Source organism: Ambystoma mexicanum, chromosome 6p, assembly GCF_040938575.1.
Source record: "Ambystoma mexicanum isolate Mex_15411 chromosome 6p, UKY_AmexF1_1, whole genome shotgun sequence".
Taxonomy (NCBI): Eukaryota; Metazoa; Chordata; class Amphibia; order Caudata; family Ambystomatidae; genus Ambystoma; species Ambystoma mexicanum.
This window is the reverse complement of record NC_090935.1, coordinates 228854698-228880807: the sequence shown is the minus strand read 5'-3', so window position 1 is coordinate 228880807 and position 26110 is coordinate 228854698. Positions and strand designations below refer to the sequence as shown.

Sequence of the window (26110 nt, the reverse complement as noted above, 5' to 3'; positions counted from 1 at the left end):
CTCAGAATGCCTGCAGTAGAACATCTGCATTCTACAATTACCCAAGCCTTCAAAGAGGCAACTACGCATTTACAACAAGCCAAGAGAAAATACAAGGAGAATGCTGATCTACATCGGAGGGAATCACCTCCGTATCAGATTGGGGATCAAGTGTGGTTAGCTACCAGACATTTACCACTCAAAGGGCCTCGAACTTTTAACCCAAAATATCTGGGACCTTATTCTATTATGGCAATAATTAACCCAGTGGCTGTTAAACTTGATTTACCAGCCAGTATGCGAATTCACCCTGTTTTTCATGTGTCACTTCTGAAACCAGTGGTACCCGGAACCCAACTACTCAAACCCCCAGAACCTATTCTAATAGATGGGGAGCCCGAATTCGAAGTGAAGAACATTTTAGACTCAAAAATGTTTAGGTCAAAACTGTTCTACCTAATTGATTGTTAGGGGTACGGACCTCAGGAGAGGTCGTGGGAACCCAGCGACCATGTGCATGCACCTCGATTAGTCAGGAAATTCCACACTCTTCCCAGACAAACCAAAACCCCCGGAGGGAACAACCTTGGGAGGGGCCTTGGGGGGAGTGCTGTCATGATGCCCGCTCCCGGGGAGCCGGTTCAAGCCCTGCGTCCCCGAAAGCGGACATCCAGTCCCCAAGGAAGGACCCAGCAACCCCATATAGGGGCCCTTTGGACAGTGGCCTATGGCCTATGGCGCCAGGCTCATTATGGGTGTGCTTGGGTGCACTTACCTGATGCAGACCATGCTGCAGGATCCCGGCCTCCTTGAGGCCTAAAAGGAACTACTTTACCTGTGGGACTAATTTACCATCCGGGCGTGGTCGGGGAAGGATACATACCTGATTGGAGGAAGGATACATACCTGGAACTTCTTCCAAGGCTATTTATACCCAACCCGAACAGCCACACGTGCTTCGCGTTGTTCTGCATCTAGCAGCTGGACGCTCACCGTGTCTCCTCCTGCATCCTGACTTCTGCCACGCCTGCCAGCATCCTGGATCTCCTGCAAAGGAAGAGAAGATGAGAACAGAAGAAGGAAAAGTCCTTACCTGCTAAATCCGCATCCCGGAGACATCTCGCCGACAATCCTGAAAAGGAAGACTTTAATTTAAAAGCTCATCGCGTCGATCGCTGCAGCGCCGCATTCCACTCACTTTTACAGGGCGCCTCCATGTTCAGCAGCGATCATCCGGATTCGCAGTCACGCCCCAGCGCCTAGGGAGAAAAAAGACCAGAACAAAAGGTGAGAGAGAGAAGGGAATAAGGAAAGCTAAATCTCCATGTTAAGACTTACCTGTTGATTCATTCCCTCTTCATTTCGGGTCCACGCCGCATCTTGGCATTTCCGGACCCCGGCCCTTAAGGGGAAAAAGAGACATCAGCGTTAATGAGCGAATGAAAAGACATTACCAAAAAACGCTCATTAAAGTCTTACCTGATTTCTACAAGGATTTCACCTCTCATCTCGGGTCGGTGCCTGTTCCCCGGCATTCCGTACCCCGGCCCCTATGGGGATAAAAAGACACTAGCATTAGTACATTAATGCATGGACACAAGGGGAACCTCTTATCAAAAAACTTACCTGGAAGCCAAGCAAGTTTGGTGCTCACCAATCCGAAAATCCAGTGAAGTAACTGGATACCAACGCGCCCCTGCATCAGAAGCAGGATGGAGAGCTCGTCCTTCCAGACCCTAAGGTGAGACGCTACGAGAAATCACAGAAGGGTTTCGAGGAGGGTGAGAGGGGAAAGTGGGAGGCCGATTGCATTACCCCGCAGACAGTTAATCCCCTATTTTCGCCTACAGAAGGATACATCTGCGAGCCAGGCAAGCCAGATTTGGGGGCCCAGTCCAGTCCGTCTTCCGAACCCTGCGCATCACCTTAGAAGAGGTCACAGCAGCGCGAACCAGGCCAGCGCCTCCGTGGGAGTCAGGTGAGCGTAACACCAGGCATAGGTCCTGTGCTTGCAGAGCATTTGGTAAGAGGATGTCCAGGCATAGGTCCCGTGCTTGCTGAGCATTTGGCAAGAGGGTGTCCATGCATAGGTCCTGTGATGCTGAACATTTGGGAAGAGGCTGTTTAGGTATAGGTCCCGTGCTTGCTGAGCATTTGGGAAGAGGATGTCGAGGCATAGGTCCCGTGCTTGCTGAGCATTTGGGAAGAGGATGTCCTGACATAGGTCCCGTGCTTGCTGAGCATTTGGGAAGAGAGTGTCCAGGCATAGGTCCCATGCTTGCTGAGCATTTGGGAAGAGGGTGTCCAGGAATAGGTCCCGTGCTTGCTGAGCTTTTGGGAAGAGGATGTCCTGACATAGGTCCCGTGCTTGCTGAGCATTTGGGAAGAGAGTGTCCAGGCATAGGTCCTGTGCTTGCTGAGCATTTGGGAAGAGGGTGTCCAGGCATAGGTCCCGTGCTTGCTGAGTATTTGGGAAGAGGATGTCCAGGCATAGGTCCAGGGCTTGCTGAGCATTTGGGAAGAGGATGTCCAGGCATAGGTCCTGTACTGGCTGAGCATTTGGGAAGAGGATGTCCAGGCATAGGTCCCGTGCTGGCTGAGCGTTTGGGAAGAGGATGTTCAGGTCTGGGTCCCATGCTTGCTGAGCATTTGGGAAGGGGATGTCCAGGCATAGGTCCTGTGCTTCCTGAGCATTTGGGAAGAGGATGTCCAGGCATAGGTTCCGTGCTTGCTGAGCATTTGGGAAGAGGATGTCCAGGTATAGGTCCAGGGCTTGCTGAGCATTTGGGAAGAGGATGTCCAGGCATAGGTCCCGTGCTTGCTGTGCATTTGGGACGTGGATGTCCAGGCATAGGTCCCGTGCTTGCTGAGAATTTGGGAAGAGGATGTCCAGGTATAGGTCCAGGGCTTGCTGAGCATTTGGGAAGAGGATGTCCAGGCATAGGTCCCGTGCTGGCTGAACATTTGGGAAGAGGATGTCCAGGCATAGGTCCCGTGCTGGCTGAGCATTTGGGAAGAGGCTGTCCAGGCATAGGTCCCGTGCTTGCGGAGCATTTGGGAAGAGGATGTCCAGGAAAATGTCCCGCGATTGCTGAGCATTTAGGAAGAGGATATCCAGGCATAGGTCCCGTGCTTGCTGAGCATTTGAGAAGAGGATGTCCAGGCATAGGTCCCATGCTTGCTGAGCATTTGAGAAGAGGATGTCCAGGCATAGGTCCTGTGCTTACTGAGGATTTGGGAAGAGGATGTCCAGGCATAGGTCCTGTGATTGCTGTGCATTTGGGAAGAGGATGTCCAGGCATAGGTCCCATGCTTGCTGAGCATTTGGGAAGAGGATGTCCAGGCATAGGTCCTGTGCTTGCTGAGCATTTGGGAAGAGGATGTCCAGGCATAGGTCCCGTGCTTGCTGTGCATTTGGGAAGTGGATGTCCAGGCATAGGTCCCGTGCTTGCTGAGCATTTGGGAAGAGGATGTCCAGGCATAGGTCCTGTGCTGGCTGAACATTTGGGAAGAGGATGTCCAGGCATAGGTCCCGTGCTGGCTGAGCATTTGGGAAGCGGCTGTCCAGGCATAGGTCCCGTGCTTTCGGAGCATTTGGAAGAGGGTGTCCAGGCATAGGTCCTGTGCTTGCTGAGGATTTGGGAAGAGGATGTCCAGGCATAGGTCCTGTGATTGCTGTGCATTTGGGAAGAGGATGTCCAGGCATAGGTCCCGTGCTTGCTGAGCATTTGGGAAGAGGATGTCCAGGCATAGGTCCTGTGATTGCTGTGCATTTGGGAAGAAGATGTCCAGGCATAGGTCCCGTGCTTGCTGAGCATTTGGGAAGAGGCTGTCCATGCATAGGTCCTGTGCTGGTTGAGCTTAGTAACTCAAGCTGACTCACATACAGAATACCCAACAATGCTCAAGCAGCATGTAGAGTGGGCATGGTCAAGCACTTCGTTCTTAGCTCTGCTTTCAGGGGCTGGGTCAAGACTCTTTGCCTATGGTTGGATTCTTGTTAGGGCATGGACAGGCTTTAACAAACAAAAATAACAAAAATGTCCATTCTGCCAAGAAGAATTGACAGTATTTAAGACTTGTTAGCTCCAGCATTTCCAATGTGGTTTTTCCACACATTATTTGCTGACTGCCTTACATTAAGCATCAACTCACATCCAACATATTCATTGTTAGTTTATCATCCCATGTTCCACAGTATTCTAGTGTTTGATTTACATTGCAGGACACTCTGGGTGATTTCTTTAGGGTAGACCTAGATAGGAAGCACATGTAAAGGTTTGGGAGGGGTGCAATGATGAGGAGCTGAAGGAGAGGTGGGCAATCATGAGTCAGTGTAATGTTTCTTGAGCACGGGGGTCTTCATTTCCCTCATAAAGGAAGTGGGTCTCATAATGTTACAGGCTTTGCTGTTCCAGAGTCTGGGAGCGTAACAGGAGAATATTTGCTTTCTCAATTTCATCTTTTTGTACATCTTGAATACCAATCTGGGGGTGTCTTGAGAGGAGTCGTTAGCATCTTGAAATGGTGAATTTTATTCAGCCAGATGCAAGGTTGTCTTGGTCATCAGAAATTAATAGTTGATGCAATAGTTTACAAATGCACAATAAATAAAAGAAATAAATAAAGCCTTCTTGAAGGTGATACAGAGTTAACCAATGACGATCCTTTGGTGTAGGACCAATGAAGTCACATGTTTTTAGTGGTGCGATGAGGTGGGCTTTGGCATGTTCAACATCTTTCACCTTAGCTGATAGTGCGGGGGAACACCTGCCAGGAGGACTTTGCCACCTTCCAGGTGGAAAAACGCCATGGATTCCATGGTGGTTCTCCAGTCCATGGTGGGGGTGTAGGTCTCCATTTTGAGGTGGATCAGGGGCTGTTACCAGGCTGTCTGTGTCTCTTTCCGACGTGTGCTTTGACTGAGAGGTTCCACTTCAAAGTGAATCATTATTTTGAAAAAAAACTCATCTTGAAGGCCAGGAAATACTAAATGCAGTGGCAGCTACTGAAGCATGAGCAGCTCTGGGCTATTGCGCTGCTCCTTCCATGCGGCTGCACAGTGCAGGGATGTGGTTCTGCTGCAGCACTTTTTATTTTGGCTTACTGCACAAAAACCCAGACTCATTTAAAGTGGAAAAGGTTGCTTTAATGTGACAGGCCAAAGCTTACAATTAAACGCTTACCTGGCTCCATGGCCTTACAGACTAATAAACTATTTTAAACAATCAATTAAATAATTAAACATTTTCATTTTCCCCCAACAATTAAATAATTAAATAAACCACTTCCTCCTTAACTATCCCTTGGACCCTGCCGTCTCCTTACCCCTTCTCCAGGCATCCCGCTTTCTCCCTGGGGCCATGCCCCTCCCGGCTCAATACCTGTTCCCCCGGGGTGGCCCGCTTGTGCAAACAGCACCACCACATCCTTTCCTGTGCCATTCCCCCATTGTGCTTCCCTCCCCCCACATCTAAAGGGTCCATGCCCCCGGCACCAGAAAAACCCTCCAACGAGGTGTTCTTTCTGCCCCCCCGCTAGTTCTCTTTACCTCCAACTCCTTAACCAATCTCCCAGCCCAGAGCACATGTCCGCCAGGTAATGATTATTCCCATAAACTGACAAGTGTACACCATCGTCTCTAAATATCATGAATCCCTCATAGACTATTTCCTTATGGTCCAAAACCTGTACCGCCACCGAGGCACAAAACTTTTCCATCTCTCTGTTTATCCACTTCCTAGCCCGCTCTATCGCTCCCTCACTTCTCGCTCTCCTCCAAACTCTCTGCGGCAACAACTTAGTCCACACTACAGATGCTTGAGGCCACATTTCTCGAACCCACACCAAATCCATTTTCATTTTCCTAAGAAGAGCCACACCCGTATCCCTTACCATGTAATTTTCCCCAGCATGAATAATCACCACCTCTGGAGACCCATAGCGTTCCCTCAACCCAGCCAACATAGGAAGCAACTGATCCCAGCGCAGTCCCCCTAACCCGGACCATCTTACCACCACATCTTTGTAGCTACACCCCAATTGCCTGCCCAAAACCCTTCTCTCTGCTTCCTTCCCAGCCCACTTAACTATTGAATGGCCGACGATCCATACTTGCGCCAACTCCCCCTCCTTTCGAGCAGCATCTGAAAAAGAAATTACAAAATCACTTACAAATTAAAACATCCTACCACACTCAATTCTCATGAGGTCCTTTGCCGCCTTCCTTCAAACGTCCCCTTTTCCCAAATCCCTGACATACCCCTTGTATCTCCCAGACTTCCAACGCCCCAAACATTTCACCTTATCCTCTGAAAAACCCAGCCTACTACCCTCAGATGCTGCACCCATCCTAAAGGAATGTGTCCCAAACTCCTCTGCCTTTTCCCCTACCGCTACCAGAGCCTTTCAAATACCCCCAGAACTTGAGCCGCTGAAACCGGCGCCCCATCCTCATGCTGAAAGACCAAACCTGTCCTTCCCCCACAACGCTCCTTCCACACCTGACCTGTCTGAACCGGGCATAAATCCTTGCTCCCACGACCCAGCAAAACCCAAGAGCCCTTTCCTTTTTGATCCGTCTTAGACCTCTTAATCTTGATGTCCAAACCGGACTCTGTAAATTGAACATCTTCCCATTGCAGTCCCCCTATCCCACCGTTACCCCCCACCAACTCAGAAACCCGAAAAGCCCCAAAGAATAACCAAGTAAAACAAGTCACAAACAGCTCCCCTTCCCATGCCGACCAGCAAACCCCCCCCCCCCACCGCCTGACTCAACTTCTTTAGCAATTCCGCCGATACCGGTCACCTCTTATCCTTTTCCCTCTTATTTTCCCTTGCCCATCCTTCCAACATCCTATTTGCCATTTCCCCACCGCTCGGCTGAAAACCCCAAAACCATTTCCCTTAGAAAGCAATCCGGCTAACTTCCCCGCTATAGTTGCCCTAGACCAGCCCCTGTCCATGCACCTCAAGAGGAAGTTCATGACATCATCCCTCCTCTGCTCTTCCGCATCCCACCTACCCTTCCAACTACAAGCCCCCCCCCTTATAAAATCCTCCCAAGCCCTCCTGTATGCCTCCTTAGATGCCTAGGCCAGTGAACCCTCCACCAAAGCCAGCGCTCTCAGCCTCCTATCTTCCACAGCTCCTCTGGAATCTGCTGCCCCTCCTGATCCGCATCTGGAGCCAAGCCACGGAATCTAGTATGGAGAAGTATGTGATTTTAATGATGATTTAGTCAAGCTGATAGCACCCATGTTGACCACGAATTCAGGGTTGGTCATATTGGGTGACTTTAATGTATGGAAAAATGACAAGGCAGACAAGAAAGCACTTCTCTTGGAAAAAATGATGAATACTCATCACATCACCTATCATAATGCTGAACCTACGCACAACAAGGGACATATCCTTGACTGGGTTGGAGGGGGAAACGTTCAATTTTGGCCTATCTCTACCATTCCATGAATCTGGTTGTATCATTTCTTTCTGACATGTCGCCTTGGGCTCCCAGTTAAACCTGTAAGAGTGCATGCCAAGGCACACACAGTTAAATCACGGAATTTTAAGAATATCACTTCTGATATTTTAACAACTAGTGTGGAATTACTTTTAAGCAAAACAGATGTCTCTGATGATCCTGAGAGACTTATAAAAGTCTACAATGATGTCATGTCAGAAATGCTAGATAAACATGCACCCATGAAAGATAAAACAGTTAAAGATTTGCCCAATCGTAATAAGTGGTTCTCTCCTGCACTAGCTGAACTTAAAATCACCAAAAGGCAGACTGAACACACCTAGCATAAAAACAAAACAAATGATAATTTGCTGGCCTGGAAACATATTGAAAAAGGCTATAGAATGATGACTTCAGAGGCCAAGAAATCTTTCTACGACGCTCAAATAAACCAAGCCGGAGACAAAACAAAGGAACTTTTCCGCCTCTTCAGGTCATGGGAGAAACCCACTGTCTGTAACCCCTCTATTAAACCCACTATAGATGACTGTAGTAGAGTCCAGAAGGCTTTCGCAGATAAACTGTTGAAGGTGCAAAAGAAAATTGAGCAGGAAATATTAATCCCTCCTCTGTCAAATTCCCCGTCAACACCTGAAACATCTAAAACAGGCAATCCCATTAGCACCCCAGGTAATTTTAATTTTATAGAACCCAATTTAGCTGAAAAGTTGGTGCTACTGAAAGATATGCAACCCAACTGTCCAGGGGAAATCTTCCCCTCAAAATACATACTGAAGCATCAAGAACTGTTTGCTCCTTTTCTTTGTTGGTTTGTTAAGTCCTCTTTTTGCACAGGTTCTATTCCCCACTCTATGGTCCCCCTTCCTGGACTACACAGGGAAATACCCGGGCCTAGCGAGACAGCCCCCCAATCTCCGCTGGATGGGGGATCAGACGTAGCCAGTGAAGCCGGAACAGGAACCACCTCTGCCAGCGGCAAGCTAGTCTGGGTCCGGCCCAACCCTCCGGCCGACGCCCCAAGAGCCGTGGAGACCGGCCCCGAGCCGGACCCCACTTACCTGGACATGCGGTAAGCCCCACCACCCGCACCATCGCCCTTCTGCTCCCCGACTTCCCCCCTCAGCAGATAGCTCCCCCGCGATCTCCCCCTCTAGAGACCCAAAGACTCGCCCACTTTTGGGCCCAAATTGTGTTCCATTAATGTTTCATTTTGTTCCTCTTTTTCGGTGTAATACACTTCTTGCTAGCCTTCTGCGAAAGGTGTCTTTATCATTGCAATGTTAAGCTGGCATGCATAAATACCAATAAAAACATATTTGAAAAAAAAATAAACATTTGGCTGTTACCCCCTTGATAAAAAAAACCAGGTCTGGATCCGCTGGATGCAGCCAATTTAAGACCTATCACAAACACATTATTCTTTCTTAAACTCATTGATAAGGCAGCAACTACGCAGCTACAATACCATGTACTCAACTATGGCATACTGCACGTGAAGCAATCAGGTTTCCGAAGCTTTCATGGAACGGAGACCGCATTATTGGATCTCCAAACATACATGCTGGGTAAACTGGAACACAGCAAGTCGGGGCTGCTGATGCTGTTGGATCTATCGCCAGCCTTCGACTTGCTGGATCACGGAATCTTGCTCAACAGAATGGTGTTGGTAGGTGGACTTTCCAAAAATGCCATCTCCTGGCTTGGATCCTTTTTGGAGGGTCGTCGGTCTCGTGTCCATTGGGGTGACTGTGCCTCCGAGCCATAGACTATAACATGTGGAGTCCCTCAGGGGGCATGTCTTTCCCCCCTGTTGTTCAATATTTACATTCTTCCCTTATGTGTCTAGCTGGAATCTCTAGGGATCTTTTTCTGTAACTATGCAGATGATTTCCAGCTGGTATTGAACATAACCGGGAACTATGCGGCTGACCAACAAACGGTAGCCGAAGCATATGACGTCATAAAACAATGGATGTCAACCAATTGGCCTTGCCTAAACGCTGCCAAAACTGAGCTGATGCTCTTCGGCTCCCAGCATGCTCAATCCAAATTAAGTCAAGACTACATTTGTCTTACGATAGAAGGCACTCAAATCAAAATTGTGAAGAAAGTTAAGACTTTGGGTACCTATATGGAGGAAAGTCTTGATAGTGAGGCACATGTTACAGCCATTTCTACCAACACTAACTACCATCTAAAGGTACTTAGACAAGTAGCCCTGTTAATATCGGTGGAAAACCGTATAAAACTTGTAAGAGCAGTAATATTGCCGTGCATAGATTATTGCAACGCACTGTTGGGGGGGAGCCAGTAAGGCTGACATCCAACAGCTGCAGAAGACACAAAATGCAGCTGTCAGAATTATTCTTCAGATGAAAAGTTCGGAACCCACCAGTGCGGCAAGAAGAAAACTTCATTGGCTTCCAGTGGTAGCCCGTATCCAATTTAAAATGCTTACCACATGCCATAAGTGTATTTTTGGAAACGCTCCTTTATATTTGAAGGAGAAGATCAACGTCTATCAACCAACAAGAAGCTTACGATCTTCGTTGGCTCTCTGTTGGTCTTGCCCCGGATAAAAGATCTCGTGGTCTAGGACGGGCCTTCCACGTTCGAGGTGCTCAAGCCTGGAACTCTCTTCCACCACAGATGCGCAAGATAGAGAATCATCTTGCTTTTCGTAAACAGTTGAAGACAATCCTGTTTAAATAGAATAACTCCAGCTCTGTTTCTCTCTACTTCTATCTTTCGGCGCCTGGATGCCTGCGGGCTTTGGCGCATTATAAGCATAACTAACATAACATAACATAACAATCTCTTCCATTGAAAACGAGATAATGCATCAGCGATGCCATTATCCTTCCCTGGCAATTGTGTTGCCTTAAACATCACATTCCATTCCATGCAACGCAGAACAAACTCTCTCATCAGTCTTGCCACCCTCAGATCCCTTGCTGACTGCCTGTTCACTACATGAACCACGCATTCGTTGTCAACGTTGAAATTCACTTTCTTATTCTGCAAATCCTTCCCGCACAACTCCAATGCCACCAGCAAAGGGAAAAATTCAAGAAATGCTATACTCCTTCCCTCTTTCAACCACAGAGATGGCCACTTCTCCGCACACCACTTTCCTCCCCAGAAAACTCAGAAACCTCCTGCTCCTGCTGCATCAGAAAATATCTGTACCTCCCATGTCACTGGGTCTCCCTGCAAGCACATGGACACTCCGTTAAAGCTCTCCAAAAAATACAGCCAAATTCTACAATCCTCCCGCACTGCACCCGAAACTCTTATCCGATGATGTGGGCACTTCGCTCCCGCCATAGACCTCGCCATGTTCCTACAAAAAGTCTGCCCTGGGGCCACAACCTTGCATGCGAAATTCAGATGCCCACCAATCTCTGCATTTCCACCAGCATCATTTTCTTGGCCCCTACCGCTTTCTCCAGCAGTCCAACCAATTTGCTCACCTTGTCGTGCGGCAAGCGTGAGGTCATTGCCACTGAATCCAGTTCAATTCCTAGAAATGTCAACACCACTGCCGGCCCTTCTGTTTTGTCTTCCGCTAGAGGCACCCCCAACTCTTCCATCAACTCCTGAAACAACTTTAGCATTTCCTTGCACTCCCTCTCTCTTTCTGCCCCGCTAATGAACAGAAAATCATCCAGGTAATGCAGCACACTCTCCCAACCCGAGCTAAATAAAAAAAAACACTGTAAGAAAGAACTGAACCGCTCAAACAAAGCGCAGAAATTTGCGCACCCCATTGGCAAGGCTTTGTCTATGTATATGCGGTCCTCAAATTGCAAACCTAACAGCCAAAAATCCTCCGGGTGCACCGGCAACAACCTGAAAGCCGCCTTAATGTCACACTTGGCCATGAAGGCCCCGCGCCCTTCTTTCCTCACCAACTCTACCGCCTGGTCCACACTTGCATATACAACCCCACATTCTTCCGGGGCAATGAAATCATTGACCGACATGCCCTCAGGCCATGACAAATGGTGTATCAATCTGAACTCCCCCGGGGCTTTCTTGGGCACCACCCCCAGTGGGGATATAACTAGGTCACCCGGCAGGTCATCAAATGGCCCTACTATCCTCCCTGCCGCTATTTCCTTACCCAATTGTTGTCTTACCACATCAACATTTTCCTTGGCTGACTTCAAGTTTTCCGCCCACCGACGCACCCTTGGGCCCTGGTACCCCAGTCTGAAACCCTGACAAAACCCATCACTCAAAATCTTAGCCCCTTCCCTGTCCCGATAAAATTGCAACCATTTCTGCAGCACCTCCACTTTAATTGGAGTAAAAGCTTTTCCCCACAACCCCTCTACCGGATCCTCTCCCCCTCCCTCTGTCTCCCTTTTAGAAACTCTGAGTGAGAGGGTGTTTTCCTCCACATTTGCTACACTCGTGCCTGAACCTACATAGGTTCCTTGTGCAGCCGTCCTTATTAAATGCCCAGCACGCTGCTGAGGACTGTCCTCTACCTCCTCCCCCCACCCCCTCATGGGTGGGGCAACCAAGAAAGGGCCAGTAAGGCACAGGCAGAACACTTGCTGTGTGCAATGTCGGGGCAGGCCTCGTTGGAGCCATCCATTGCAGCCAAAGATCCTTGTCTATTTCCCCCCACACAGCCTGACTGTCCTCCGCCATTCTTGCTCTGAATTCCTCATCATAGCGCACCCACGCAAAGCCCCAAAACTCGTGAAAGCCTTCCTAATTACATCCATATATTTGAGCAGAGCCACGCATCGCTCAGGGAATTTCTCACAATTTACGCTGGCATAAATGATAAATGCCGACGTCCAATTCTCAATAGTCACTGGGACCCTTGGGCGCAAAGCCAGTTCCCTCTCTTCTTCCTTAGACCCCTCCTTTGCTCTCACTTCCCTATGGAGCAGCTTAAAAACATCTACAAATTCCCCCACCTGAATCTTCTCCCTGGTTGCTGCCATCAAGTGCGCCCCCAAAGGTTTTGTTATACCCATGTACGGCAGTTTTTTCTCCTTTCCTTTCACTTCAACCTCCTTTTCTTTTGCTTCTTCTACCTCGAGCACCAATGGCTCCACCACCTTGTCCGTTTGAACTTCCACTGAGCAAATGCCCTTCTCATCCCCCAAGGCTCCAATGGCCTGTACACCAACCTCTTTCCTTACCCCTTGCAGACCAGACCCTTCATTTCCCGTCCCCAATCTCGTGTCCCCTCTCTGCCATGCAGATGACCATTCCCTTTCCCGCTCACCTCTTTCCACACAGCCCGTCTGTGGTCTGGCGTCCACACCGAAGTACCTCATCTCTTTTCTTAACGGGCTCCTACTGCGGGGACAAAACATGTCAGCAGACTCACCCAGCCAATTGCTCCCCCGACCTCTCGCCTTCAGACCTCCCTGCACCTGTCTCTCCCAATCCCACCTCATAACCTTCTTCCTCCCACTGCCCCACATAATCCTCCAATCCAACTTCATTACCCCTTAAATACCATTGTGGATGCGAGCTCATGCTCGAGTTGAGTCGATCTTCTTCCTGCGAGCCCGGGGCGTCCGCCCCGCAACTCCTTTGACGTCTTCTCGGTGGGGCCGCAGAAACCCCTGCCTGGTCCTCTTCTCTCGGGCGAGGCATGCAGTCCTCCACCCTGTAATCCTCCTCGCTAGGGGCCGTGCTGTACCCTCTAGGCTCTCCTTGTGCTGACCGAGGAGGGGCCATTCTTAAACCCTCTCCCTTCACCTGAACAGCGGGGGCTGCACCGCACCCTCTGCCCTCACTCCTCCTACCCGGGGGAGCCGTTCCGCGCCCCTCTCTAACCTCCTCAATTGATGGGCACCTCTCTCTCCTTCTCCCACCTGCACTCTTCTGCAGGTATTTACCTCCTTTTCCCCTCTGCCCTGTCACCCCTTTCTGTGCCCCATCACCGCCCCCACTGTGGTTCCCTTGACCCACCTCTTTCTGAGCACTCCTAACCTCCCCTCGGCTATCATTAACTCCCTCCCTCTCTGGCTCCCCACCCGAAATCATTTCTCCCCCGGACGCTCTTTTATCTATCTCCCTCCTCATCTTCCTGCCCCTGGATTCCCAAACCTCCCCTCTCCAAGCTGCAGGGGTGCAAGCCACCACTGCTGCGAGAGCCCCATCTGCCGCTGCTCTACGATGTGGCCTACCACCAGCTACCTCCCCCTCTCCCGTGACTTCCCCTACCGCCCCTTCCAACTGGGCCCTAGATCCCCTGCTAATGATTTCTAGGGCCTCCCTCAAAGCCCTAGCATCCACCAGACCCTTCTTACTTGCACCCTGGCCCACCACCGTGCACCAAATAGTCTGAAAGCGCACTATAATATGCCCCTATATCGCACAACTAGCTAAACTACGTCCCCGAGCCAATACCTACCTTTGGATAAATGCCCCTACAATGGTAGACCCAAAACGAAAATTGGAACTATAAAATGTTCCACCCCAGCAAAGAGTTAATTAACTCTATAATGCCAAAAATGAATATAGTAGTCTTGTCCTAATAATTTTTTATTTTTTTATTTGCCCCTTAAAATTACCATTTCCTTGCTAGACCCCTTCTTTAACTAATTAATAGCCCAACACCACAAAAGAACCCAAAAAACTGCGCTCACAGGCTCCAGATAAGCAAGAAACCTACTTAGACACTGCCCTCTGTCGGCCTGTAGAGAGAACCGCACTGTAACTGCTCTAAATTATGCACAAGCCCTTTAAGAAACTTGCACTGCCTCCTCTGTTAAGAGACAGCTACCGCACGCCCGAAACACTCGACAAGGAATCAAGCACTCGCGGCGGGATAACACCTTAATTACTTTCCCCAGCGCCCCTGTATGCCTGTAGCGGTCCTTTTTATGTGACCCTGCCCCCTCTGCCTTTTATGCTATGCCGCATGCCGGTGGAAAGAAGCCCTTCTACAGCAACACGGTCCCGGAGAGAGGAGTCAAAAATTCCTCACCCCACGCACACCAAGGACACGCTATATGGGAGGGGCGGGCGCTGACTGCCTACGCGCTCCGCTCCTGCAGGAATCCTACTTTCCGAGCCCGGTGCCCAACAACTACGTAAATACGGCTACAGCAAAAACCCTGCACCCAAAGCCATGGGCTGCCCCAACAAGGAAGGAGAAGCCGGTAAGGGGGGGTACCTTATGTACGGTACCCCCGAATATGATACAACTTATAAAATATATCTAAAACATATATGAAATGTACAAGAAAATGCTACTAACCACTATATCTAACCTCCCCCAATACCACAACTCTATACCACCTCACCTATTCTACCTCACTCACGAAAGCACAGCTAACAGGGAAGGCTCGGGAGCAGGTGACAGGACTGATCAATCTCAAAGTCCAACTGTCGCCTGCCTCCCTAACCTTCCCTGAAAGCTTAAACACCCCCTGGAGGCGCTCTACCCCCCACGGCCACTCGGTGGCCGTGTGCAGCGCCAAAATAAACCCCGGGGGGAAACGCTTTGCGTTCCCCCCGGGAGCCCCCTTATGGTTAACAGTAAAACAAAGAAATAGAGGGAAATATCAAAGATTATTTTAAGTACAACTGCTTGAAAAATAGCTCATGAAACACCATGCAAGACAAAATGTGTTTCCATACAAACCTAAACAAGTTAGATCTGCCATTCCTAAGACATGACTTGTTGTTCTTACTAAAGGCACCCAATATTACACGTGTCCCAATAATAATGAAAAAATAAGATAACACACCCCGTCTGGAAATGAGACCAAGAGATGAGTTGCAAGGGTGACAAAGTTAATATAATAATAATACATTCCAACAAAGAACTCTGCTGCCCGAGAGAGCTCTGCAAAAAATTAATCGGGCAGCACATTATAACAGACAATTACTTCATCAGTGACATCATTAGACTTTGGTAGTTCTGCTGCTCAGAATTGGTGGAGAACATATATCACATAGGGGATGCTAGGCGTTCATTGGCCAATGCATTTCAGTCGATTGTGATGCACATGGGTCAGCTGGGTTCATCTCCTCGGTGAAGGTCGGGTCGAGCTGGTGCTGCATTCCTCACTGTCTAAATTAAACAACAGGAATTGAATAATGATCAATATCTGGACCTCTCATGAAACTGGGTCTTTGTACGTTAGGAATAATATATTGGTCCGACGACGTCCACATTTCAGGCTTTCATTGATACCGCACCTCCTGCGCTCTGTACCTCTCCAGGGGGCACACTTTACCACCTGTCCTTGTGATGTAGCAGGCATGGGTTGTCATTTGGGACGAATATATGGTTACCTAAGATAAGGGTTTATGGTGGGTGGTCTGGAATGGTAGAGACAAGGGGGTTAGATACTTATCATGAAAGGGATGGCCTGGCGGGGTGGAGGAGGAGAGGTCACGGGCAGGTTAGTGGAGATGGATGTGCATTTGTGCTACAGCCTGTTCTTGTCTCACGCGCCTCGCTGGGCACATTCGGAACAAAATAAACCTACTTGAGAATTGTAACATTGAGAGGACAGGGAACGGATGAACTTCTGTGAGAATAAGACTTGTGCTGTGCTGGCCTGTTATGTCATGCTATTTGGTCTTTTTATGAGAGAGGCCTTCGATGTGGGTGGTGCAGCTTCACCGAATGGCAGGATTTTGGGCCTAGTTAAAGATGGCGTCCAGGCGAACTCTAATGCAATACAGTGTGATAGAGAATAGAAGGTTAGTATAAATTGTATTGGCGGGATTAGTTCTCTACTTTGTTATGGTATAAGACTCGGTACACGTGTTAGATGGGGGGTGATTGTTCTTGTTTTGAGTTTTTCCCCATGAATCGTCTAAAGAGGGGTGGGCTAGAACTATTTCCTTCACAACATTACGCTGAAATTCCCTCAAGCCCAGGGACCGTATCTCTCCAGGACTGAAATCTCTTCACTGGCTCCCAGTGGCTGCGAGGATTAAGTTCAAAACCCTCTGCATTGTCCACAAGGCCTTCTGGGGCCTGGGGCCTAAATACCTTCAACTCTCTCTTCCTAAATATCTTCCTTCACGAGCCCTTCGCTCATCCGTCTCCAACTCCCTCATGGTCAGCCGCTTCTCGAAGCAACGAGCTGGGGGCAGATCTCTCTCCGCAGCAGGGGCCTCCCTCTGGAACAGCCTTCCTGCCTCCCTGAAACTTGAGGAGAACCATCTCCGGTTCCGGAAGCACCTCAAAACCTTCCTCTTCGCTTCTGCCTTCTCTCTCCCTCTCCCCTGCTAAACCTGCTTAACTCCCCACTGAATTCTGCACTATACTTGCATCTGGGCCACTCTCAGCGACCTCGGTCCAGGGCCCAGCCACTCTCCACTTGCACTGCCTCCCTGGCTCCCCCTGCACTGCGGGACTGTCACTGTATCCCTACAGCCCCCTTCCCAGCTCTGCACTTACCTCGCACTTGCCACCAGCTGGCCCTTTTTATTTATTATTTATTATTTTTATTATTTATTTACGCTACTTACCTTGTACTGCACTTTCCCCCCCACCTCCTCCCCCTTGCACTTTCTCCTTTTCCCCTTCCTCTGCACTTGCGCGATCTGAATGACACCTGGCCTAGTAGGATCGTTTGTCTGTCTTCCCCTTGTTTCCCTCCCTCCCTGCCTCGTCGCGCCTTGAAACACTTGTGTATAGGCGCGTTACAAATACCTTATCATATCATATCATATCATAGCAAGCAGGTACATGCTTTAAAATGTTCATAGGTCATTTAAATTGTAAGTCGACTTTTGCTGTTCATCAAAACCAGGGATGTCGGTTAATGTTCACAACTACTAAAAGGACCCATTCCTGGTCTTACACTTTGAGTCACTCCTGGCCTTTCAGCCAGCAGCACTTGGTAGTCTGAAAGTTTTAGTTTTGTTTTTCCCACCGTCGCAGTGGTCCTCAAAGGTACAACCTCCAAAGGCCTGTTGTCTAAAAAGCCAGGACACATGGACGTGTTCGATTGGGGCTACTTAGAATGTATGAAGGATTTCAATATTTGATTTAATGAAGTCCCTGCCCTAATATACAAGATTGTTCTCGAGTTTTCACATTTTCTCAGAGCTGCAGGCATAGTGTGTATTAGCCGACAATGCCAAGCATCCTCTATCGAGAATGTACACAAGCCAATTGGCTTGGTCTGTGGTCCGTAACCTATGAAGAAGGACCCCAATCACAGTTTAGATCTCTGTGCCGTACCAGTAGAGAGTAATGATATGCATATCAGCCTGGTCCCACCCGCAAGGCCACCTTATATATGGTGGTGCGATTTATTGCAAAGCTACAGGTCGATTTTTAGAAGAGTTGGTTGGGTTTACATTGCATTTTTTTGTGCATCGATAATGAATATTTGTCATTGTTCTTTTGCAGGTACTTCGATTTTTATGAAGGCCCCTTTGAGTTCAACTCTACAAAATGTCTGGAATTGAGGAAGGATATTATGGATGTCAAAGTGCTGTCTATGTGAGTATACAAGTGTCGGGCGCAATACAGGAATTTTGTTTACATTAAAGTTGGGCCGATGGAATTCCTTGCCATGAATGCATCTTTAGAAACAGCGGTGCATGCAGGTGAACTGTCTGTTTTCTACCGCATGTGCGTGAAGACTTCTAAGATTTGGCACTGCATTTTGCTATGGATTTTCATTAGTCAATTTGTAAAGGTGGAAGGTTGCAGTCATTTGGCACTAAGGAGACCATCACAGGGATCTCGTGCAGGTCAATAACTGACAAACCCCTTTTCTGCCACCTCCATGTATGCTTGCTGTAATATAATGAAAACCCTCGTGTGTGTTTGTGAGTGCTCGTGCGATGAATTGCCACCTGGCAACGGTTTGAAAACTCTAGCTTTTAAAATATTTATTAAATAATAAAATGATATGCGTTATTCTCTTTCTAAAAGGGGAGACTACTAATCAGACACTTTTCATAAAGCTCCATATCAAAAGCAGAGTGCATACATGTGCCCTTGCTGCAACAGCCTCTTGACAACTGCAGCACCTGCTCTTCAGTGGCACAAGGCAGGATCAAAGGTTACATGTGCATTCCTGACAACTGCTGTGACCCAAAGTCACTGCAGCCAGAGGTGAGATTTTAACTTCAGCACCCTTTAATTGCAGATTTAATGCATTTTGACTTAGCTGTCTGGTGGCAGGGAAAACTCTATGAATAGGCCATATGTGGGTATGGTATGGTGAATGATAAGGGGGCACAGTTATGAAAGCCACACCAATCTGTTGACATTCAAGTGGTAGCTCTGTGAGCCCAGACTAGCTATGTGAAGGCAATGTGTATTCATGGCAGCCTGGCTGTTTGCTCTTTTCCCAGGATGATGTCTTCCTCAGCACCCCCTAAAGAGGAAGGATGACACCTCACCTTAGACATTGGGGCTTCAACCAAGAGATCACCTGGGAACTCTGCTTTGAAGATGCACTCACACATCAAAGATCAGCTGCACACCAAAGGGCTTTTGAAGTTGTAGACATGGAAATGATGCAGAGTTAGGATAGTCAGAGAGAATGAAGTCAACTTTAAAGGGTTCCAACATATTGCTTTTCTGTGGAGCTTTCTTTACTTCCTGTCTCCTCCATTTCCTGCAGAACAAGGCACTCCGTGATTGATACAAGAAGGCATGGGTTACTTGTTACAGCAACAGTGATTGGACCCAGCAGGCTTGTTCTGTCCATCAAAGAAACCAGGCTCATGCATTCATTTCAGATAATAGCAAACAGAGGCACTATTAATTGGCTTGCAAGGCCAAGAGAGACAGCGTCCTGCACTTAATTCGACACCCCACCTGATTGACCTGACCCGCTCCCCAGATGACATACTTTTAAAGGGCACTCATGACATAGTCTACTGCTAGGCCATACAGCACACTTATCCCGCTTCCCACAATAAACCAATTAATTCCCCATGAGTCTGTTTTCTTTGTCAATTTCCATTTAGGGCATAATATGACATCCGTACTATCGATACCGGCCCAGGGGAGTCATCCCTCCAATATTGTGATGGCTTCCCATTGCTTATGACCCGCTCCATTGTCCTGACCAGTTTCAGCAAGTTCAATCTGCTCTGAGATGGTCTTCGTCCTTGGCCTAGTTACTTCAGCCTTCAGTCGAGTTTCTGCTGTGCATACTTGAAAGAGTCCATAGTCCAGACATGAATTGGGAAAGCCAAAATGGGGAATGGGGTGTCTTAAGAAAGTCCACAGCAAACTGCAAAAAAAAAATAAAAACGATTCTAAGGGAGGTGGTTGATTAATGACATCATAGGAGAGAGGATACATTTTATTTCAAGTCATGATCAAAGGTCCTCGTGAAAGAGACACGTCCTTCCCTATCTCCTCTATTCAGATATATATTTATTTATTTTCAATCTCTCCCACAATTCCCCTCTTTTTCCCTACGGAACAACCTAAAATCAAACAAACATTATTGCAATAACCCTTAGATCATTGTCCTATTACTAGAACAACTCAGGTTTCATGGGAATCAGGCCAGCACAGAGAGGCCTTTAATGCTCCCTCATGTTCAATTCCCTGTGACCGTTTGCCTTTATAAAGAAGGGGTCTCACACTTCTTCGTGGATTCCTCTTTGGACCATTAAGAGAAGAAGGATACACTTTGGGACCTCAGTTTAGAGTGTATTCCATTCCAAAGTCCTCTGCCATAGAGTAGGCGACAGAAGACTTCCAATTAACAGAAAAAGGGAACTGCTACCAGCGGGTGAAACAAATGTTGGCTGTATAATTCAAAGCCTAATACGTACACCCAGGCATAATTGAAGACAAATGATCAAATCATTAATATAGAATGCCAGAAGGAGACACACAGAAAGCCAAACGGGTAGCGTGAATACAAGTTTATCTATGATGTAATAATGCACATAACATAAGAGAAACAATACATAGAGATAAATATTAAAAAAAATGAAATCAAAGGTTGGCAAAACCAAATAGGTATGACAGGATCATAACACAGTGAGGTTGGTGAGGAATAGACAATTTTATAAGTACAAAAAGTAACCCAAACAGGTGAATCCTGCAAGTAATGAATAAATCATAATTGTTCATACCAAAATCAATATTCCATAGATCATTTCCTTGTCATGCAGCCGTGTGCGAACATGTCTCTAATGTATGCATAATTTAGTACTGCAAAATAGATTGCCAACATGGCCACACCGCTAGGTAAGCTAAATCCTTTCTATGTCTTTCTTTGTTCAAAGAGCAGTAAATCCCATTTCACTAGTTAGGTAATAATAACATACAACAAAAAAAAAAAAAGTCCTTTAGCAAAGTTTTGGTTCTGCCTGGAAAGTATCCGTAGGCAAGAGTGGTTTGATCCTCACGCTAGGATCAACAGTGTTCCGTGCCAAAAGTCCTTAGGATGAAAAGATGATCCTGCCAGCAAAACTTCTGGGGCATGAGTGGTGTTCACCCCACACTCAAATCAGAGGTATCATATGCCTCCAAGACCTCCAAGACAGAGGACATCTCTGTCCCTTTACCATTCCCAGGGAACAGTGGGGGTGTTGGACCAACTCGTCACTGCTGGTTGCACTGTAGCCATGGCATTCTTAACTGGAGTGGAAGGATCCCCTGGCCGTGACAACAAAGCTCCCTGGACTGGGAGTGAAAATAAAGAACTTACCTTGTCCCTGAAGACACTGGATTGGGCCTCCCAGCAACCCAGAAGTCATGGAACAGCTCAAGGCCCTGATTCCTGCATTGAACTGCTTGTGAGCTACGCTGATCCGAACATCGCTTGCCTGTCCTAACCTACTTCACGCCAGGTGCCATTGCTGCTTGAGCCACATTGCGTGTTGGACCGAGTCAACCATCTGAGCCCAACTCTAAATCACAACCCCAGGAAGCTCCTAGATCCCTGGCCTAACACTCTGAAGATGCATTGCCCCCTGGTCCACATTTGGGGCCATAGTGATATTTTATACCACTTCTCAGCATTTTGGTTGAAAGACATATCCTTTGAAAAGTGATATTGCTGCAATTGCTTGCCCAATCCTCCAGCACAATAACTCAGTGTGCTATTCAAGCCCAGTTCTACATTTACTGTGTTCTCTCCAAAGGGGCAGGGTTTTGTTTGTGCTTTTAGTTAGTTGTTTGCATTTTCTGATTGTTTAAAATATATACATATTTATAGAACCTTGATGGGACATACTTTTATTTTGGAGTCTGCACTATTGCAGTTTGGCTTGCTACTGTTATCACATCACACCCCTCCTGGAAGTATAGCCTGCTTTAGTCCCATGTTACCACAACACGCGAAGTAGATATACCCATCAGGCTGTGTCTGTTTTACCTTTGTGATTGGGATCACTGCTGGTTTAGTAGTAGTGTGGGGAAAAGGAGGCAGTTTAGCCTCTACTCATCCCTGTACTCCTGCAGAGCAGTAGTCATTTCGATTCTTCAGCCTGTTTCCTGGTATTAGGCTTTCCAATCTCGAGGACTCATGAAAGCAAAGGTTCCTTGTCAGAAAGGTCAAGGGAACATCCCTCCTTGCAATCCCCTTCTGTTTCGCCATCTTTCTCTTCTTGTTAAACTGCCATCTTGGAACTTCTGTTTCCTTGTGTGCTTTGCCTCACTCAGAGTGTCCTCTCGTGCTCCACTTTTTATTCGTGTGGGGAAGCTTAATGGAAGTCAGGTTTGTGGGATGGTCAGTAATTGCCTGACCTTGCCAGACCATTGTACTGGGACACGTAAGGTATACTGCTCGGGTGTTAGTCAATTTTCTCTCATAGTGGGCTGTCCGCGAGAAAGTGTTTGTGCAGTAAAGGGGGCTGGGGTGGTTTGGGGTTCCTAAATATCCTACTTTTTTTTTTTTTTTGAAAAATCTTTATTGGTTTTTCAAGACATATAACAAACAGCGCTTCGGCTTGGCGGTGTAATATATGTAATAACAAAAGAAGAGGAAAAAACAACAACAACCTTAACAATCCCTCCCCACCCATCCCACCCCCCTCCCCTCGAGACCGCAGGTTAGGCCTCAGTTTTCAATAGGCTCGTGTGCCGAGCAGGGACCGCCAGGACTGTTTGGTGTGCTGTCCGTTGTTGCTGAGCGGAGTAGCGGTTCTGTTAGCTCTACCCAGCGGAGAAGATCTGCACTGGAGTCAAGTTTTTGTACCTGGATGGCCATTTCCCAAGCCGCCGTCTCCGCGGCGGCCCATCTCTTGAGGTCGTACCACCAAAGGGCCTCACTAGGTCCCCTTGTGCTCTTCCAACCCATGGCTATGCGCCTTTTTGCTGTTATGTAAATCAAGTCCAGAAGTCTATTTAGGGGCTTGTTCTTAGTGCTTCGCCTGTATGTCCCCAGTATGCAAGCTGCAGGTTCGTGAATTTCAACTTCAATCCCGGCCAGCGCCACCCTATCTCGCACCTGGGTCCAAAACCTCAGGACCGCGGGGCAGCTCCAGAACATATGAGTCATTCCTGCTTGTGGCGCATGGCATTTGGGGCATGTTTGTGGCGTGGCCCCCTTGAACTTAGGTATGGCATCAGGCGTAAGGTAGGCTCGGTTCGTGATGTATAGCTGTATTAATTGGAGGCGAGCGTTCCTGGAGGTCTTTTTATGGTAGTGGGTGATCTTTTCCCATGTGTTGTCCTCGAACACGAGGCCCATTTCGCTCTCCCATCTCTTTTTGCATTTTAGTTCATTCGTTGTCGTTGCCTGTAATAGGGCCTCGTATATTCTGGAGGTTTCGTGGCCTCCTTCGGCAGTGTCCAGCAATGTTTCGATGGTTTCGTTCTCAGTAAATTGATTGTCTGCCTCAGGCCATCTCTTCCTTAAGGCCCGAGTTACTGCCCCGTGGAGCAAGAACTGCCCGGTGGGCAGGCCCGTCAGCTCGCAGAGGTCGGGGAATGAAGAAAGTTCGTGTTCGTGCACGAGGTCGCCCAGTGTCGCCACCCCGTAAGGCTCCCATACTGATCGAGCCTCGGTGTGCCCCCAAGAGGGTGTCGCCATTACTGCAGCGATGGGGATCTGTGGGGAGTAAGGGTCTCGCAGCCCCACAGCCTTACAGGCCCTCTTCCAGAGCTGAGTTCCCAACTTGGCCAGGTATGGGTGACGCTGTGGGGCCCCTTTCTCGACCCACAACAAGTCTCGAAGTAGCAGTAGTGGCAGAGCCGGCTGGAGAAGTCTGGTGTCAGTGGTGGTTTCATCCGCCATCCAGTGCATTACGTGTTTCAATTGGCTGGCCAGGAAATATAGTTCGAAATTAGGGACCTTCAGTCCGCCCCTCTCGTAGGGTCTCTGGAGGATGTCAAGCCCCACCCTGTGCCTTCCTCCCTGCCACAGGAATTCTCTGCAGAGTTTGTTCAAGTCTCTGAAAAAGGCTGAGGGGATGTTGTAGGGGACATTGGTGAAGCAATGTAGCAGGCGTGGGAGCGCTACCATTTTGAGGAGGCCTGCCCTTCCTGCCACGGAGAGAGGAAGTTTTCCCCAGAAAGCCATGGAGTTGGTGAGTGCATCCTTTGTTCTGACTGTGTTGAGGATGTGTTCAGTGTTCGGGCTACGGTGTATGGCAATGCCCAAGTATTTGAAGGACGTTACCTGCCACTGTAGAGCCAGTGGGGGCAGGGATCCGCCCTCATTGCTGTATAGCGCTGCGAGGGGGTAGAGACACGACTTGTCTTTGTTTATCTGGATGCCTGTGTGTTTTTGGAAGCAGTCAAGTGTCTCCAAGATGTAGGGCAGGAGGTGCTCAGGGTCGTTCAGGTAGAGGAGAGTGTCGTCCGCGTACATGGAGATGAGGTGTGTCACTCCATCTAGTATAATGCCTCCTCCACCGTATTCCTGCCGGATGTACGCGGCCACAGGCTCTGCAGCAATGATGTAGAGCATGGGGGATAAGGGACATCCCTGTCGTGTGCCTCTGTGGAGGGGCCATTTGTCGGAGTACGTCTTGTTGGTACGCACTCTGGCCTCGGGGTGTGTGTAAAGCAACTGGGTCCATTTGAGGAAGGCGGGTCCAATGCCCATCTTAGCCATGGTGGCGTATAACCATTCCCACTTAACCGAATCAAAGGCCTTGGTGGCGTCTAGAGATGCCACCGCGTATTTCTGGGTGTCTTGCTCGGTGCGGTATATGATGTGGTGCAACCTGCGTAAATTTTCAGTGATAGAGCGCCCGGGTACATAGCCAGTTTGGTCGTGGTGAATCAGCAGGGGGATCACCTTGCGTAGTCTATTAGCGAGGAGTGCCGACAGTATTTTGCAGTCGACATTTAGCATAGAGAGAGGTCTATATGAACCGCAATCCGTGCCATCTTTGCCGGGCTTCAGCAAGGGGATGATTATTGCTTCCCTCATGGAGTCAGGGAGTATGCCGCAGTCAAAGGCCTCATTGTACACTTGTGCCAGCAGAGGGGCCAGGGTCTCCTCATATGTCTTATAGAATTCCCCCGGGAGACCATCCATACCTGGGGCTTTCCCAGAGGGTAAAGATCTAATGGTTGCCTTGACCTCGTCTGGGGTGATTGGGTCTTCTAGGGCTACGGCCAACTGTGGGTCTAGTTTGGGTAACTCTATGCAATCTAGGGCGTCCTCGATCCCGGTATCTAGCGAGGGCGGGGTTTTGGAGTACAGGTCCTGGTAGTATTCTGCGAAGACCATGTTAATTTCAGCCTGGGTGTGCACCGGAGTGCCATCTGGTCTGAGGATGTGGCAGATGGGGGTCCTAGGGGTTTCCCTTTTGTACAGCCAGGCCAGGAGTTTGCCGGGCTTGTCTCCTAGGGCGTGTGTCCTTTCAGTGTGTTTGGCGTAGCTTAATTTCCCCAGGGACTCCCAGTGCGACAGACAGGCCTGTCTCTGTATTATTATTTCCCGTACCTGCTCGGGAGTCGGATTTGCCTTGTTCTCCAGCTCCCCCAGCCTACTTTCTGCTTTAGCCAGGGCATTCGTAATGACCTTTTGAGTCCCCCCTACTGCTGCCAGCATGTCCCCTCTCATAACCACCTTATATGCCTCCCAAGCGGTGCTAATGCATTCTACGCTGCCTAGATTGTGTAGCCAGTATTCGTCTGTGCTGTCTTGTACGTGGTCCCTGAAGGCCGCGTCAAGCAATGCTTCTGCTCGCAGTCTCCATGTAGGGATCGGGGGTCTGGGCGGGTGTATCTCCCAGGTGACCGACAGGGGTGAGTGGTCTGATAGTACTCTGGGTAAGTATTGTGCCTCGCTGAAAGTGGCCTGCTGCTCCTGGCTGACCAGTATGTAGTCCAACCTGGTGTGGACGTTATGTGGCGGGGAGAAGAAGGAATATTCCCGTCTCTCCGGGTTCAATTCCCTCCACAGGTCGCTAAGTGACAGGTGGGAAATCAGTTTGGATAGTATCTTGGCAGGGGGGGACGGGCGGGAGTGTTTGTTGTCTGACCTATCTTTGAGGGGGTCTAAAGTGCAGTTGTGGTCCCCACCCCAGATCATGGTGCAATTTACGTGGGGGCATAGTCTAGAGCTCAGGGAGTGGAAGAAAGCCGTGGCGTCATGGTTAGGCGCATAGGTGCTAATCAGGCATAGGTCTCTTCCCTCCAAGGTACCCTGCACCAGTGCCATCCTACCTTCGTTATCCGTTTTGGTGTCCGTGACTTTGAAAGGGACTGACGGGTTAATCCACACCAGGACCCCCCTAGCATATGAG

At 48.7% G+C, this 26110-nt stretch overlaps 1 protein-coding gene across 3 annotated transcripts in view; it reads left to right on the top strand.

Annotated features, from left to right (window-relative positions):
- ST8SIA5 (ST8 alpha-N-acetyl-neuraminide alpha-2,8-sialyltransferase 5) overlaps nt 1-26110 on the top strand; it is a 550348-nt gene that overhangs the window by 324834 nt on the left and 199404 nt on the right. For all 3 annotated transcript variants that reach the window (XM_069626924.1, XM_069626923.1, XM_069626922.1), the window contains one exon: nt 17829-17921. In XM_069626924.1, the coding sequence (XP_069483025.1) occupies nt 17829-17921 (93 nt within the window). The remainder of the gene's footprint in view (nt 1-17828; nt 17922-26110) is intronic.